Below are 17544 nucleotides of genomic sequence, written 5' to 3'. Positions count from 1 at the left end.
AAATGGATATGCACATGTATGTCATAAAACACTGTCCTAATACCAACTTTGAATGAGATCTTTTCAAACATGTCTGAGTTATGGCTTTGGACATGGAAAATTCACAAACAAAATGGCTGCTAGGCAGCCATATTGGATCGTATCACGATGAAAATGGATATGCACATGTATGTCATAGAACACTGTCCTAATACCATCTTTGAATGAGATCTGTTCAAACATGTCTGAGTTATGGCTTTGGACATGGAAAATTCGCAAACAAAATGGCTGCTAGGCGGCCATATTGGATCGTATCTTGACAACAATGAATACGCACATGTATGTCATAGAACACTGTGCTAATACCAACTTTGAATGAGATCTGTTCAAGCATGTCTGAGTTATGGCCTTAGACAGGGAAAATTTGCAAACAAAATGGCTGCTAGGCGGCCATATTGGATCGTGTCATAAAACAAATTGACGTGCATATGTATGCCATTATATGTTGCCCCTGTACCAAGTTTGAAAGAAATCGGTCCAGGCATCTCCAAGAAACGGCTGCGGGCGGGCGGGCGGATGGACGCACGCACGCACAGACAGACGGAACCCAATCCATAAGTCCCCATCCCGGACTTCGTCCGGCAGGGACTAAAAATAAGCGTGAAACTGATTTGCACAGCAAAGAAAATCTTTTTGTTTCGTGATTTTTTTCACAATGAAGACTACGCATAAATGATCGTAGTTTGGGCTCATGAATACCGGACAATAGGTGTTTACTTTTTATTGTCTACTACCTAAAGTACATGAATATGCGTCGAGACTTATGAATATTCACCGTAGTACATAGTAACTACTCGTAGCTACTCATGACTACTCGTAAGGAAGTGTAATTACGATGCCGGCCCTTAAACTAGATGTCGAGAGTAAAATAGGTAACACAAGACCAGATTCATGTAGGTGAAATTGGATATATCTTTGAATAAATGTTATTATTTACTCCAAATTCGAATTGGTCATAAGGACCGATAAGTTGTTGTAATTCTGAAAAACTGTCTGTCCGAACGGAAATCTGTTGGTCTTGGATCGAAGGATGCTGATGCCAGTAATGACTCCTTCTTTTTGACAGAAATGTTCCTATTAAGGTACACGGGGAAGAATCGCCTTGACTATTTCCGACATAATCCGACACAGCACGAAGTGTCTTGGACTTTGAACTTTATTTGCATATGTCAAATTGTCCATGCTCACGTCCCACCACGGCTAGTCAAATAGGAGGAACAGATAGTCCAATGTTCCTGTTCCTTTACCAAAATATACTCAAGAATTGTCATTCCTGACAAAAAAAATCTTATTTACTGCACTAATCTTTTAAAATTCCCGCGATGTCACAACTCATGCACTATCGGGCGATCCGTTATGCAGAGACCTACTTCCGCATTCCACTCCATTATCATGGTGCCACCCGTAAACTCTCATGAATATTTATTAAAACACGTCATCCTTGGCTTCGTTCGGCAAGATTTTTTCACGTTCAGACTAATCCTTTGACCCAACTTTGCGTGTTAGCGGGAAGTACCCGGATGATAATGTAGTTCTATGGTAATTCTTCAGACTCTGACCTATCGATGTTTGGTACTCGCTTTTCAATCGGATCACTCGTTACAAATTTACGTGATTTCGCCTGGGACTTGAAAATGACAACGTTTGGACTCAAAAATGGACCATTTTCGGTTTTTACATAGAATTATTTGGAAATTCACCTATTTTCTATCATACATCGATAGAGTATGTTGTTTTGAATGTGTCTAGGTCATAGTTCAGGGTGTACGCCAAATACATTTACAGGAAACGCTCGCCAAAATTTTCACCGATTTTTTCCCAAAATCTTGACCAAATTTTACGTTTTTGTAAAGAAAATTGCTTCCACCAAGCAATTATTTTTTCATACATCGATTCACTAGGTATTTTTAAGACTGTATTCGAAGTTTCATGAAAATTAAACGGCAAATTTCCATATGAGTGGCATGTGAAGTCAACAATGTATGTTAGATATTGTTACAGATCTAAGGGCCTGCAATCGGCAGCGGTCGGCCAGCGGTTCTTCCCTGTGTATCTTAACAGGCTGGGAGAACTACATTTTCAGACAGGTAAGCATTAAACATGTATGCACATTAAAGCATTCCCAACAACCCTGCTATCTACTCTTATCCTAACATTTAACCCTATTTATGCGCCATATGACATAAGTAAATGCCATTTTTTCCTTCCATAAGGAAGGAGATATATTTGGGGTGAAAAGTCTGTGTGTCTGTCTGTCTGTGTCATCGTTTTCTCCAAACACGAGAAAAAAGAAGATCGAGGCAGATATTTAAGTGATGCAGACTCACCAGAAAACAATTCTTTTTTTCCTTGGCCTTAAAAACGCCTACCATGAGATCTGTGCTACAAATTTCTATAAAAGCTTCCCATTATTACATGTGTGGTTGGCCATAAGATCGCATCTGCAAGCAATCATGATGGAGAGCTCACCTACATAACTTCATACCATCTCTTCACTATTTAAAAATTGAAAATCTTTTACTTTATTTGATAGTCCGAGCAGCCTAGGTAGTTGCCGGTGAAAACTGTGCCAATGCCAGTGAAATCATAAATATCAGCCTTCAGCAGGTGACATTCTAAATTTACTGGTATATGAACGACGAAATTTTACATTTACCGACATTTTACCAGCAATTTTGAAGGTCGCAAGTGCAAGTATTTTAGTGTAGACGAAATATTCTGACTGAAATACTCTTGACTCCAATGTATCAAAATATATGAAGACAGACAAAGTTGTTGATGTTAGTTTTGATTGACACTTCCTTTAGATAACAATGGACGACCATTCAAGTGAGCATTGTATTCAAATTTGATACGTTTGTTGTTGGACATGACTATGTCGGCAAGCCTTTGATTCCGACACAATTTGGCCTTTTCTGTTTTTTTCATTGGCTGCTTCGGTTTGCCCCTGACATTAGTGATTTTAAAGATTTTAGTTCAACGTCTCTCCACAAATCATGACAGTTTGATGGAGTACCTACACAGCAGTAAATAACTGGTTCAAGTCTGAGTAAATGACGTATAACTCATTTCTTTTCTCCAGCTAGTAAGCCAGGTATGAGTGATGGAAATGATGAACAACCCGCTAATTGCAACAAGACAACAGGCAACGTTTCAAATGCGGTGGGTTCAAAAGATCAATTGTATAGTCTGGAAAATCTAAAGATGTAAAATTGTATGATGGCTTGAACATTTTGAGTGGATGAACATCCATACCAGTGAAGACAGCAAGTACCTAATAGATGGCAGTATGTACAGAGTATGGTGTCGATATTGCAAATTCTCGAAAGAGAAGTCTGATTTCGCGTTGGAACAGGGAAAATTGGTCGAAAAACAAACAAACATTAATGGAACACTCCATTTCAGTGACACATGTTCGGGCGAATTCCAGACATATATTTCATGAAACCAGCGGCAGCCAGTCCCTTGGTGAAAGCCTTTGGTATAACTAGTATTTGAATGGTGATAACGAAATAGCAGAAATAAAAATAAAGATAAATATTGCCTATCTGATAGCCAAACAAGAACTGCCATTTTCACTATTTCCGAGTAATTGCTACTGCTCAGAAAAAATGGCATCGGTATTAATCTCGGTCGAAACAGGAATGTATACACTTTACCCAGGGACGAAGTAGGGTAATAATACCGTATCACTTCACTGCATTAAAGTTGTTAAACTGTTTCAGTGCTTACCATGAAGTATGTAAACTTTCTGATGCATAATAGCAATGTTATGAGGGTTTGATTTCGTTTATTATTTGCTGTAGAAACAGGTGTGCATATCCTGGGTATGTAGGGCAGGGCTCGAAATTCCCGCCGGCCCAGCGGCCCAGGGCAGGTGAAAAGTGGTGCTGGGCCGGTAAAATTTATGCACACCTGCCCAGTTGGGCCGGCGCTTTTTTTTGGAATACTTTATTATAAACTGCTTATTCTAATTTGGTCAATAATTGTTATCGCAATCGTTTTGGGGTTTTATTTTTTGTCGATTTGTCTCTTGTAACTTAGCTTGTTTCGATCAAACCTAAGTTTCTTCATTTCCGCAGTGCCTAATGCCAGAATGCAATGACCTTTCAACCTCTCCATATATGGACATTCGCGTCATAGGCACGTATTGGTTTGATTTGCATATCAATAGCAACCATGTGTTTCACTCATGTGACCAGCCATGTCATGTGTTCATGAAGTAGTATTTACCTCAGCGGGCCCTGACCTCAAAGTGACGTTACGTATGCTATTAAATGAAAGCTGTTGAATAAACATGAGCTTATTAAAGTTTGGATTTACGAAGTCTTCAAACAATGATACTCCAAATGAAAAGAAGAAGAAGCAAGAAAGAAAAGAAAGTGAGGGTGATGACGGCGAGAAAGCTGGGAAGTTGCGTATGGAGAGTGATAATTTAGTGGCAATACCAAGTACATCGAAAGAGACTGAAAAGTCACACAAAGATGATGACGGAGATAGCAAATCGACAACGTTTTGGAAGCAGGATGAAAGGAAAAGAAAGCGAAAATTCCGTGAAGAATGGGAGAAAGAATATAAATGGTTGAAAAGAGAAGAGAACGATTGGCGCAGTTCACCGAGTATCGACTCATTAGATGCGTTACTACGTATCATTGTATAGTATTGGATGGGCCAGAGAGTGATGACTATGTTGCGATCAGGGCATTAGACAGGTGGCTCAATAGTGGTACTTACCATAGAAGACTTGATCTAAAGGACTAGTAACAAAATTAGTGAAAGGTGAATTGGGCAGGTAAAATTTTGGTTGGGCAGGTAAAATTTTCAACCACCTGCCCAATGGGCAGGTGGGAAAAAAACGAATTTCGAGGCCTGTAGGGGATCATGAAAGCCGGTTGAAATTGAGGATGGCAACCTTTCTTGTTTTTAGAATAGGAAGCGGGCATTTGAACAACATTTTTGTCATCTAAACGTTCACTGGGACTTGAAAAATTGTAGAGCTAAATGTATTGCATAAATCATGAAATTGCAAGACTACCCTTAGAGAAGGCATTCAGTTTAAATCTGGTAATTTAAAATATTTCATACATACCGATCTCTCAGAGTTCTGATCTTCTCGTCTTTCCCATCATCACACACTTTTTTTTTCATACTAGAGATGAGTTTACTGGTGGCAGTGAACAATGCTGAGTACTTCCGATTGGCAATGATGGTCTCATCCACTAGCTTCTCTTCACTCAAAACCAAACTCATCATGACTTTCTGATTGCTGCCATAGCTGGTATTTCGGATCATGTCGACGAAAGAGGCCAGTCGCATGTTCAAGTCTCGCAGCTGCCTGACAGGTTCATGCTGTATCAATTGAAATGCAATTTCTTTTTCTCCATCCACGAGGGCCAAGTTTTGAGATTCTTGTTCCTATAGACAATTGTTGGAATACAACAGAACATATACAATAAGTTATTTTTTCTCATTGATTGCTGTTTGCATTGCCCCTTGCTGTATCAATGTCCTGGCCAACCAGAACATGTAATGTGAAGCTTTATAGAACGTTGCAGTAGTAAAGCACTCACCGTAGAATTATTTTTGGTCAGCGCGCATCACTTAAATACTCCCCCACCCCCCTTCCTGTGTCAATTTTTTTTTCATGTTTGTCCAGCCAATTTAGTCTGCAGATGAAAGGGAAAACACAAATTAAAGTAACTCTCCCTACATTAATTGCCAATTAAGTGAAGTCAACTGCAGAACTAATCATGAACAAGCCTATGACATCTGCCCCAAATACACACTTGCTGTAAAGTACTAAATAAAAAGAACAGTAACTGCAATGAATAGAAGATTGAGTAACATTTGTTGAGAATGTTAAAAAAAACTAGTATGCATTTGCAAGCAAAAGCGTAGTTCCAGGGCAGAGTAAGGAAAGAACAAGCATGAAGGCTCTGTCTGAGTTAGCATCTAAGAAAAATAAGGAAAAGTCATCGAGGACTCTGATACCTCCGTCAGAGAGAAACATGCTACATGCAACACCATGTACCAACAACAGGCACATAGTGAAAGCGTGATTTTGATTCGACAGTTTTGTACAAATAAACATGTCTTCTGTTAAATTAGTTAGTTTTTGGTAGTCGTGTCTTTGCTGACATGACGTATGTGCCAATGTCCACATATGTACGCGTCTCTGCCTCTCTGTAAAAATTGCTGTTGATATTCATTTCACTCATAATAACACGATAAAAACGTCTTGAATTGTTCATGATAGTTTAAATAATATTGATGTCGACAGACGTCATTGACAAACAAAATTGTCACTGGACAAAAACTAGACTCGATTGGTATATCACTACCACGTAATAGTCTTGAATTGTTCACGATAGTTTAAATAATTAATATTGATGTCAACAGACGTCATTGACAAACAAATTTGTCACTAGACAAAAAGTAGACTCGATTGGTATATCGCTACCACGTACCAAGTCGCTGTACCTGAAGGACCGGCCCGATCAGCCGGGATGAGTAAGCTTACACGTGGAAGCACATGTCGTGCATTTAGTTTGCAGTCAATTTACCTAATACTGTCAAAAACTGAGTAATGTGTCCCACATGATGAAATATTTTGCTATCCGTTAAAAACAATTTTCACATAATCAGACTTGTGTTACGATGAAAGAAACCAAAATATACATCATTGAAATTTGAATGCATAAACACGTAACCTTTGGACTCAGCATTTAAACACGACACCTCAACTCCACAACTTTTAGTACAGTACCACCTCCAACACGATATTGTCAGCTATCAAAAGTTTTTAGCTTATGCAAATGGCGACGGAGGTAGGGGCACATCGCATTGTCTATTAGAAATTTGAATGTTCAATTACGCGCACATGCGCAAACTGTGAGCCAATGGGATTGTGTAGCGCCACCACCGACGAAATTCAAATATTTTTACCAGAGACACTTTTCCTAGCCGCTCTATCTGATATTTACTCCCACAACCCCCTATGAATGACTACTGAGCATGGATTGTGCAGAATGCACTATCAACAACTAGGGTAACTGTTCTATCGTGTACGTCGAAAACCTGAATGAAATCGGGCTGATACTTCGAAAAATAGGTAAGTTTTCGCCGTTTCTTGAAACGTTTTCTTCAATTGCCATTATTTTTAGAAACCAAAAATGTCCCCCCCAAAATTCTTTATAACAGACCGGCCGCATTTTTTCATGCACGCTCAATATTTTTCTGTGAAAGGTCGGGTCAACCTGAATCAAACTAGTCCTGCTTGCATGCGGAGTAATCCGGGACTCGATTCTGACAATTGTCCCTCCTACCTCCGTCATGCTAAGAACCTGCCGTTAAATACGGACTTACAAAAAATGCCGGTAACTAAGGAATAAAATCGCCCAGTGGTCAAATATTAGCAATAAATCTATTAATTAGTCGGTTTACCTCATTTTGACTGCAAAAGTCCTATAGCAGATGACCAAAACTATCAAAATCGGAACTTTTCAAATTCTATCGTAAATTTAATCACTTCTCCTTACGTACATCGGCGCAAGTGTCTCTGGGTAATTATTCATCTCACTCAACGATATCAAATGTGGCGGTGTAAACTAGGGTTAGTTGAATGTTGCAGTTCGCACTTGAAAAGGTCCGATTTCGACGCTTTTTGTGATCTGAGCAGGGAATACTACCGTCAGAAGAATGGAAATGGCGTAGATATTCGATCGGTTGCTAATATTTGATCGTTCGGTAGGTAATTCTTTTGCAATTGGCGCGCGTACATTTTGCTTGCGGTGTTGTAATAGGCAAACTCTATTGCTCTTTGCATGACAGTGTTTAGAGTCAAGTCAGTAATACAGACTCGTGCACACCGTCATGTAAGCAGGACTAGAATCAAACAAGACGTGTTGTGACTTTGAATGGCGTGTTGTTTTATGTATTTCAGCATTTCAAATAATGGCCGACCACCAAAATGAATTAAGAAATAGGTGTAGGATATGTGCTCATAGTAGGTGAATAGCGTTAGCTCTAGTGAAACGTTTAGGGAGGCTTCAAACTATGCCACAGAGATCAACGTCATGTAGATATTATTAGCGTAGACCAGCCAGACGCCCCATGGTGATCGACATTTTCACACAAGTTTGAAGTGTCTACATTTCAAGCCACACCGTGATGATTGCCAGTTAGGTTTTTCGAAAGGAAGTTAGATAGCCTAGAGCCTGTAACATGGAATTAAATAATACTAGAAGTTAATTTTATAACCACAGTAATTAAACATTAATTTCCATAGGTGACACATTAGACTTGAGTGTATTTTTAGACAGACTGTAGTCCAAAGTAATATTTTTCCCAGATTGTTTTAATGTTGGTTATGACATTTTTAAAGTAGATGTTAGATAGATATAGATCATAGCTCATTTTATTTTTCACCAAAAAGAATGACAGAACTTAGACTGGGAAAGTGTACATGACAAAAATATAATTTAGTATTGCATGGTCACCCTCCCTGGTGAGGGCCATGGAAATAGTTCAGTGGAACTAGTCTTAATCCAATGGCCCAGACACACAACATATAAACTACAAAACAGAAAATAAAATAAAACAAAAACATCTGAAAACAAGTTTTCTGTAAGAAATATATACACTAAGTTACATACAAAACAAACAAGCCCTTAGGTCTTAGATACGATGTGATTTCTTAGTTCTTCTTTGAATGATTTTCTTGAATTTATACATTTGAGGGATGGTGGTAATGAGTTCCAGTGCTTAGTTATGGCGTATTGGAAGTTGTGTTGAGTAATTCTTAAACGGGTTAGTGGTATACGGAAATTACCCTGATATGCTTGACGTGTTGAATATGTTGTTACGGGATACTGGAAGTATGTCTCTATATCGTGGGTTTAGTGGTTATTCATCAGGTCAAAAGCAAATATACAGGAGTAGAATTCACATAGTTGAAAGATGTTAAGAATGTCAAGTTTTCGGAATAGTGGTGCGGAGTGAGCATGGAAGTCAGAGAAAGTTATAAGACGAACGAGTTTCTTTTGAAGACGGAAAAGTGGATCCAGAATAGTTAAGTAAGTGTTGCCCCAGATTTCTATGCAATATGTTAAGTGCGGTAAAATGAATGTGTTGTAAATGGTAATTAGTACTGACTTGGGAACAAAATGTCTAATTTTTTAAATGATTCCGATCTGTGGGGTTAAAACTTTTAGTATGTTGTTAATATGACAATTCCAAGAAAGTGAAGAATCAATACTTACACCAAGATAACTGGTTGAGGAAACTCGCTCTATTTGTGTGTTATTGACAGAGATACTACCTTGCAAAGTTATTTGACGTTGAGGCGTACTTATTACTAATAAGTACTTATTACTAATAATATTAGCATGAAATTAGTTTTCTCTTCATTTACTGTAAGTTTGTTAGCCAAACACCAAGTAACTACCTTACTGAATTCTGCATTGATAATGTCAAGATTTATGGCATTCATGTGAGTTGATCTGAATAAATTTGTGTCATCTGCGAATAACCTAAATTGAAAGTAGTCTGTAGAATTGCTTATGTCATTTATGTAAAGAATGAAAAGAGTAGGACCGAGGATAGGTCCTTGAGGCACTCCGCATTTAATTTGTTGGGAATTCGATGAAACATTATGAATAGTTACAGTTTGAGGACGTTTGTTGAGATAGCTTCGAAACCATTTTAAAGGGTGACCTCTGACCCCGTACATTTCTAATTTGCGTAATAAAATATCATGATCTATAGTGTCAAAGGCTTTTTTAAGGTATATGAAGACACCAATGGTAGTATTGCCGCTATTCAGACTTTCTGTTATTTCCTTAATGATGTTGACAAGAGCCAGTTTGGTGCTGTACTTTTTTCTAAAGCCATATTGAGTGGCAGAGAGTATGTCATACTTTTCAAGAAAGGAGATAATCTGTTTGTTTACAATAGTTTCAAAAATTTTGCTGAATATTGAGAGGACAGATATCGGCCTGTAGTTTCCTACGTTGAATCGGGATCCTTTTTTGTACAGTGGGGTGACTTTTGCGTTCTTGAGTGCCTCAGGGAACATACCATCGGAAAAAGAGATTGATTGATTATATGGGAAAGAGGTTGAGATATGTGATCTACAGCGTGTTTGACCAACAATGGATGAATGAAGTCATAACCAGCGGATTTGTTTGTATCTAAAGATAATAGTTCTTTGGCAACATCCTCAGCAATAACTGGATGAAAAAAGAATGAGTTGCTATAATTTCCTGTTAGGTATTTTTCAAAATCGACATTGCATGATATTTTTGAAGCTAAATTTGGACCAATATCAGTAAAATATTTACAAAAGGTTTCAGCAATTCCTTTGTTGTCGGTTATGAATTCATCCATAACAGGGGACTTAAGTTTACTTGGTGTAGTCATAGTTGGTGTAGGGTCTATGGTGTAGTACTCTTGTTAACATTTCTATTTAAGACTTCATTAATAACCTGCCATGTTTTTGAAGAATTACCCGCTACAGAGGTGAACTTGTAAGAAAAATACCGTTTCTTAGCTGATCTCATTACCCTGGTTAAGACATTTCTGTAGGTCTTATAATGATTCTGTATGATATTATTCATTGGAGACTTTTTAGCTTTTGAAAATAATTTGTGTTTCATCTTGATTGAAATACGGATTCCCTTTGATACCCATGGTTGATTCAATGATTTTTTCCGACTTTTTTTTGCAGTGATTGGAGCGTGCTTGGAGGCGACACTAAATTAAATGTATTTTTCATAGAACATGTTATATGCTTCGTCGGCGTTTGAACTGTCATAAACAGATTGCCAGGTTACGCAACTCAAATCAGCTAGGAATGATTCACGATTGTAGCGAGAAAAATTAAAGCTGTGAACTACATCATTTGCATTTAAAATGTGTTTCATGTTATTTAGAATTACAAAAGTTGAAAAGTGGTCAGTAATGTCAGTAGCAATGCAACCACACTCTAAATAATTATCTGTAATGTTTGTAAGTAGGTGGTCTATTGTAGTGCTGCTATCATTGTTGACCCTTGTCGGAGTGTTGATGATTTGTTTAAAGTTGTATGACTGTAGAAGAGTTGTGTACTCAGTTGTAATATTTGAATTTGAACTGACATCAATATTCATGTCACCTAATATCACGCAGTTCTTATTTTTTGATGAAAAACTATCCAAACACTTATCAAGACTATTTAAAAAATCACCAACAGAAGTATTTGGCCTTCTATATATCACACCTACAATAGTTGTCTTCCGATCAACAACAGTTTCAATAAACAATGACTCACAATTTGCAAGTGTTAAGTCATGAATACGACAATGGGGCAAAGACGAATGCACATACAATGCAACACCACCACCTTTAGAATAGTGTCGATTACACGTGTGTAACTGGTATGAAGGCAAATCAAAAAGTGAACAATCGTCAGTATCATTTAACCACGTTTCTGATAGTGCGATAATTGCGAATCTTTGATATAGGACGCCTAAAAATGATACCAATTCATCAAAATGTTTATTAATCGACCTGACATTTAAGTGAATAGCTGAAAAAGTTGAGAAATCATTACTTTCACTTTTACCTTGATTAAAATCGTCAACAGAGTAAGTGTTACAACTAGATTTGATAATGGATTCTTGTAAATTAGGGTCCATCGACATGTTGTAGAGTGTTTATATAATTCGCTGAATGTCTCTCTCAGAACCTATTTTCATAGCTGGCGTGTCGTTTTCCTTACGGACATATATTCTTCCGTTCTGAGTCCAGATGTATTTCCAGTTTAGCGATTTCCGTTTCATGTTGGTGTTATGGAACAATTGTTTATTTCTTCTTGTAAGCTGTTCGTTAAAGTAGATGCGATGATCATCTTGTCTTGGAGTGTGTAAACCAATATCAGACGCTGTCTTCTTCTGTAGTTTCTTCCTGGCGATGTAAAGTTTGTTGCGAACACTTCTGCGTGTGAATCTCACAATTAATATGGCAGGTTGTTGTTGTTCTCTTCTTTTCGGTAGTCGATGGCTGATGTCAATGTCGCTATCTAAAACTTCTACGTCTACTGCCTCTGCAACTTTCTTTACAATCTCGTCTGTGTTTTCGTTGGTGGTTTCGGGGATACCATGTATCTCCAAATTGTTCCTTCGTGTGTACTGTTGTAGCTCTTCGATTTCATTTTCTGCTATCTTCAATTTTCCTTCAGCGTCTTCCAGTTTATTCCGAAGTTCCGTGTTTTCCATCGTCAGTGACTGTATTTCTCTTCGGAAGTCTTCAAATGAGTCACTCATGAACTTGACCGAATGCTGGAGATCCCTTAAAGTATCTGGTATAGTGCCAAACTGATCGACTTTTTGGCAGAGGAAAGTTAGTCTGTCTTCTATGGTTATTTTGGTTGCGTCACTTTGGCCTTCAGCCATCTTGCCTTTGTTTTCTAGCCGTTCGCTTGACCTTGGCTTTGGAAATCTTCTGGATTCACATTTGCGGCATAAGTCCAGGTCACCCTGACACAAATGCACACCCTTGTTGGTGCCACAGTCATCACACTTCATTTTTGGTGGAGTTTAGTAACCTTATCATAAGATGAGTCTCTATTTCAGTGTGATTTGCAGGAGCATGCCGAAGACACGTCCTACCTTGACCATGACTCTTTGATAAAGAGATAGATAGATAGATAGATAGATAGATAGATAGATAGGTAGTGAAATAGCTCTAGATGGCTTATTTACAGTTCATTATATAAAGTACTAGATGTTCTTTTCTTAAAATTAATTTTATTTGTATTTATCATTACTTTTATTAACAATTGGGTTGGTCTTTGAACTTGGGCATGTGTAATATTTGACAATTTTATTTATAAGCTAACTTTCAGCACCAGGTGAAATAGTACAAAATGTGATAAAGTATTATGTTGTTAACAAAAATTAAACATTCATTTATTGTGTCTCTTTTAACAGATACATGTATATTATCACATATTTAGTGTTATATGATATGTTATACTTTTCTTATTTTTTAATTGCAGAAGGAAGTTTCAGTACCAAGGAAGGGAGTTTTTCTGTGGAGAAGGAACAAAGATCCAAAAACAAACGATAGACAGTGGAACTCGGAAAGAAAATGCAACAAATTTAACAGAATTCAAATTAAATGATGAAAATAAATTGTTAACAATAAATAAAATAATAAATAAGAGAAACGTTAGGCATTTCTAGCAATGTTGAATGTGTGTTAAGTGACACAGGTGTTGAGCAGCCATATTGAATTATGATGTCATAGATAAAACTGAGCATGCTCAGAACTCATTGGAGAAAAGAAGGTGCCCCCAACCGAACAAAGCAGATTTCTAATAGTCTAATGAGGAACAACGCTATGTGAGGGGGTCCCACTCCACGACTCGCGTTTGCCGCAATGCATGCTGGGAAACCCGGAAGAAAACTGCATGGGGACCCCTATAGAGTTGTAAACCGGAAGTGGATAGAAAGTAAGAACCCTTAGTAAAACACTAGTTCCAGGTCGCCCTCTATCTTTGTGAAATACACCATCGTTTGGCTGTTGCTATGGGCGTGGTCATGGTTGCTAGGGTATTTGCATACATTTTTTGAAATGTTTACTCGCCTACCAGATGATGTTGTTATTTGACCAAAATATACTGCCATTTGGTTGTTGCTAAAGGGGGTGGTCATGGTCGCTAGGGCCAATTTTGTCAAAATGTTTTGAAGAAAATCTGCAGAATAACAGTTTCAGAAACATCTCGCCAAGTTTCAGACGCATTGACCAAGTACTTTTTGAGATATATGTTTTTGACCAAAAATGAACATTCTTACACCTAATTTGCATATCACTCATGGAATCATTGTATGCTTAATATATCTTCATCCGTGTATCCCTAGATGCATTCCCATTAAATTTCAGCCCAATCTGCTCAGTAGTTTTGGAATTATAGATTTTTAACCAAAAAGACACAGTTTTAGCCCTAATTTGCATATCACTGATGGAATCATCATGTCATGAACAAATCTTACTTTACACGCCCTTAAGAATCTTCCCACCAAATTTCGCACTAATCTGCCCAGTAGTTTCTGAGTTTGAGTTTTTTGATCAAAAATCACATTTTTTGACCCAAATCACACACCTGCGATCATTTTGATTTGAACAATTTCCCAACTAGACACCCAAGGTAATGGACCCACCAAATATCATGGCAATCGGTTCAGCAGTTTTTGACTTTAAGTTGTGCACACACACACACACACAGACAGACAGACGCCAGGCGATCCCTATAGCACTACTGAACCTCAGTTCAGTTGTGCTAAAAATTACATATGATGGGATGCTGTTTCTCCTTTATTCCATTCTACTCATAAAATCTTAGATTTCCTACACTTTCAGCAGAGCAAGAATTTAGCTCATAGAAGACTTACTCGACTAAACGTCAGCTTTATATATGGCCTTGGTTGTGGTTACCTGACCAGCCACCTAGTTTTTCATGCTAAACTTATTTTTCTATATTCAAGAAAAAAATAATAAAATCGCGAAAATTTTTGAAGTTTCGCAAGACATCAAAATTTCTTTGATCAGTAAGACTTATAAGTAAAAAGATAAACCGCATACGAGACAATGCACGTTGTTCAACTGGAAAATAAACTTGTATTTTTCAAAGCCGTGCCTCACGGCCTCATTCCAAAGCCAGATCTAGAGACAGGAGGGGCAATGCTCAAAGATCTGTGGTCAAAATCCAAGACATGAATCTGTGACGCTATGGTCATTACAATAATTAAATCACAATAAGTCACGCCCAGGATAAGGGTTTCCTAAGATAACAATAGGTCATGCATAGTTATGAGCATCATGGAAATGAAACAAAGGACATTAAACTTTAACTTGAATGACATCTCCAGACATACGATATTTGTACACCTTTTGTCTTGACATCCATGTGAGCTATAGCTATTGCAATAAAAGACAAATCACTTATTAGGTGTTTGGTGACATGTATAAACAGTGTCCTGTCTGAATCCAAACACAGTAATTACAAATTCACAACAAAATAGTGGATGTGGAAACTGACAATATAAAACTGTTCTTCCAATCTGTAATGGCTGTACACCTGATGAGAAGAAACTAATAACACAAAGACCATATGGAAAACAATGGAAAACATACCTACTAGAACTAGACACTCACAAATGAGAGAAAAAAATCTACCCACCCCACCTATTCTAAAATTGATTTTTTTTTTAGGCTATCTTTGTTGGACTGAGAATACTTTTATCTTACCAGGTTTTTAGTGTTGGGATATATGCAGAGTGTTTGTCAAAAATGCCGTAGAATTTCTGCATAATTGGGATTGCTTACACGGTGTGACACTGCATACACGTCAATGAATGAGCATGACGTTGATTTGACAGGCATCATTATCAGACTTGTGACAGTAGTAGTAATATCAAACTGATATATTAACTTGCCTGGATTGCTTTAAATGATTTTTGTTAGTTGAACAATAAGTGTATTCTTTACGTAATTAATTGTTAACCATTTGTCGTCTTGTTCGAAGTGTTCGCCATCATGGTAAGATCACCATGGCAACCGTGATATCCATCAGCAATTACTCTTAATCCATTAATTTGCAATACTTCTGTTTCGCACCAAAGGCCAGCATTTTGTATCTGTGTAAATTTCTGAAGTGAAGTGAGCCAAATCTATTTTTACTTTGTTACCATGGATACACGATCTATACCAAGTTACATATCGAGTGGGATCTGTGCTCCTCATAAAGTGTACCGTTCGCTTCATTGTCAAAGAACTCATCCCTTAATGCAAATGCCGTAGGGTGAAACGCACATGTTCACGTACAGTACTAGTGTTATGTCGATATGAATACGACACCTTGTAATGGTTGAGGGATCGGAGTTAGTCGATGCAGTCCAAAACGAAAGTTTCAACTATTGGCACTGGTGGCGCTGTACTCCCTCCAATACCTACCCACTTGATGTCCTCAGTGGCGATATACATGTATGGTTATATAAACACACTACACGCTGGAATTGAGAGTTTCAGTACCTGAATGGTTCACTGATCAAGTAGAGTACTTTCAAATTACAGGGTTCAGGTTATAATGTAACCTCTCGTTCTGTTCTGACTTGATCAATATATTTTCCTATGCTGAAACGTTCCGTCGCACAGGAACTAAACTTGCAGAACACAGCATTTTAATGGTTCATTGACTGTACTTGGCAACATCAGCTTACTTACATCTGTGAGAAATTGGCATTGTAGAATCAGCGTCACACTTGGCTTATTTCCTCTTTCCACTTAAAGGCCTGGTTACACGATCCAACTCGACGAGCAATGCACCACGCAATTCGTCGCATGAGACGAATTGCATCGTGTACTCGCTCCGTCGCAGGGTCTCGTAAGGAAACGGACATGTCGTTTTTTCTGCGACACGTCGCAAGTTGCTTCTTGAGTTGCTTCATGAGTTGCACCGTGTAACCACCTCGTCACGTTGCAAGTAATAACCTTTGACATATACCTACGTGTCAAATGACGTTCAATGTTAGGGTCTCCATGCTTTTAGTATAAATATTCTATTTCGGCAAGTATTTTTGATATAATTTCGACTTATCACCAAAATTACCACTTATCAATAGTATACAACGTCTATGAATGTTTGATCTCCGCTGAATATCATTTTATTTCTAACAAGTTGAATGCAAGTAGCGACGTCGGAAAGATCAACATCGCCCTAAACGAACTTTGAATTGAATATAGTTTTGCTATCGATACCTCAACAAATTTTTCAGTCATTTGATTGGTAAATATTAGCAATTTTATAGCATTTCTGCCAAATTCCTGCCGCTAGAAGACTTGACCTCTATGACCTGTAACTGTTATATAATTATATATACGCATGTGCAAAAGTTAGCTCAAGCTTGCGACTCACCATGCAATTAGTTGCTTCGTGTACGCGCTTCATCGCAGTTGCTAGCCTCTTCGCATGCGACAAATTGTTTCATGAGTTGCATCGTGTAACTGGGCCTTAAACTGTACAGTTACAGACTTCGGATCACATGACATGCGTTGATTGGTATCACATCCAGTCTTAGCAAAATCAAGCCGTAACTTACTCAATACAGCTACTGATCCTTCCTCTCACTATAAGTAAACTTCTGACTGGCACTATTGTCCGGAAGATGCCAAATTACGCCAATTCTTAGACAAATTTCGCCATCACCAACAGCGGCAGGCTGTGCGCCTTGCATCATCACGTCACATGCTTGTCTAGTCATCACTCAACTTTCAAATCACTACATTGTTCATCATAACTCGGAATCCTATGCCGATACTTGCAATGACTAGTTGTACAAAGGATCCCAGTCTAAGGAATATGTGCAGTGACCCAAAATACAATTTCTGATCCCATTTGCATTGCTCAAACCGATAGCTTAATAGACAATCATCCGGACTATATTCTCGTCGATAATAAATATGGAG

The 17544-nt window shown here is 38.0% G+C and overlaps 2 protein-coding genes across 2 annotated transcripts in view; both read right to left on the bottom strand.

Moving 5' to 3' along the window:
• Nucleotides 1–17307, bottom strand: part of LOC144435392 (transient receptor potential cation channel subfamily M member 8-like) — a 103016-nt gene extending 85709 nt beyond the window's left edge. The window contains exon 1 of the mRNA XM_078123988.1: nt 17178–17307. The gene's annotated coding sequence lies outside the window, so the exon portion shown is untranslated. The remainder of the gene's footprint in view (nt 1–17177) is intronic.
• Nucleotides 1–17544, bottom strand: part of LOC144435391 (uncharacterized) — a 30550-nt gene that overhangs the window by 3922 nt on the left and 9084 nt on the right. Inside the window, exon 3 of the mRNA XM_078123987.1 lies at nt 5129–5454. Coding sequence (XP_077980113.1) covers nt 5129–5454 — 326 coding nt within the window. The remainder of the gene's footprint in view (nt 1–5128; nt 5455–17544) is intronic.

This window comes from Glandiceps talaboti, chromosome 5 (genome assembly GCF_964340395.1).
Source record: "Glandiceps talaboti chromosome 5, keGlaTala1.1, whole genome shotgun sequence".
Classification (NCBI taxonomy): domain Eukaryota; kingdom Metazoa; phylum Hemichordata; class Enteropneusta; family Spengelidae; genus Glandiceps; species Glandiceps talaboti.
This window is presented reverse-complemented; position numbering and strand designations above follow the sequence as displayed.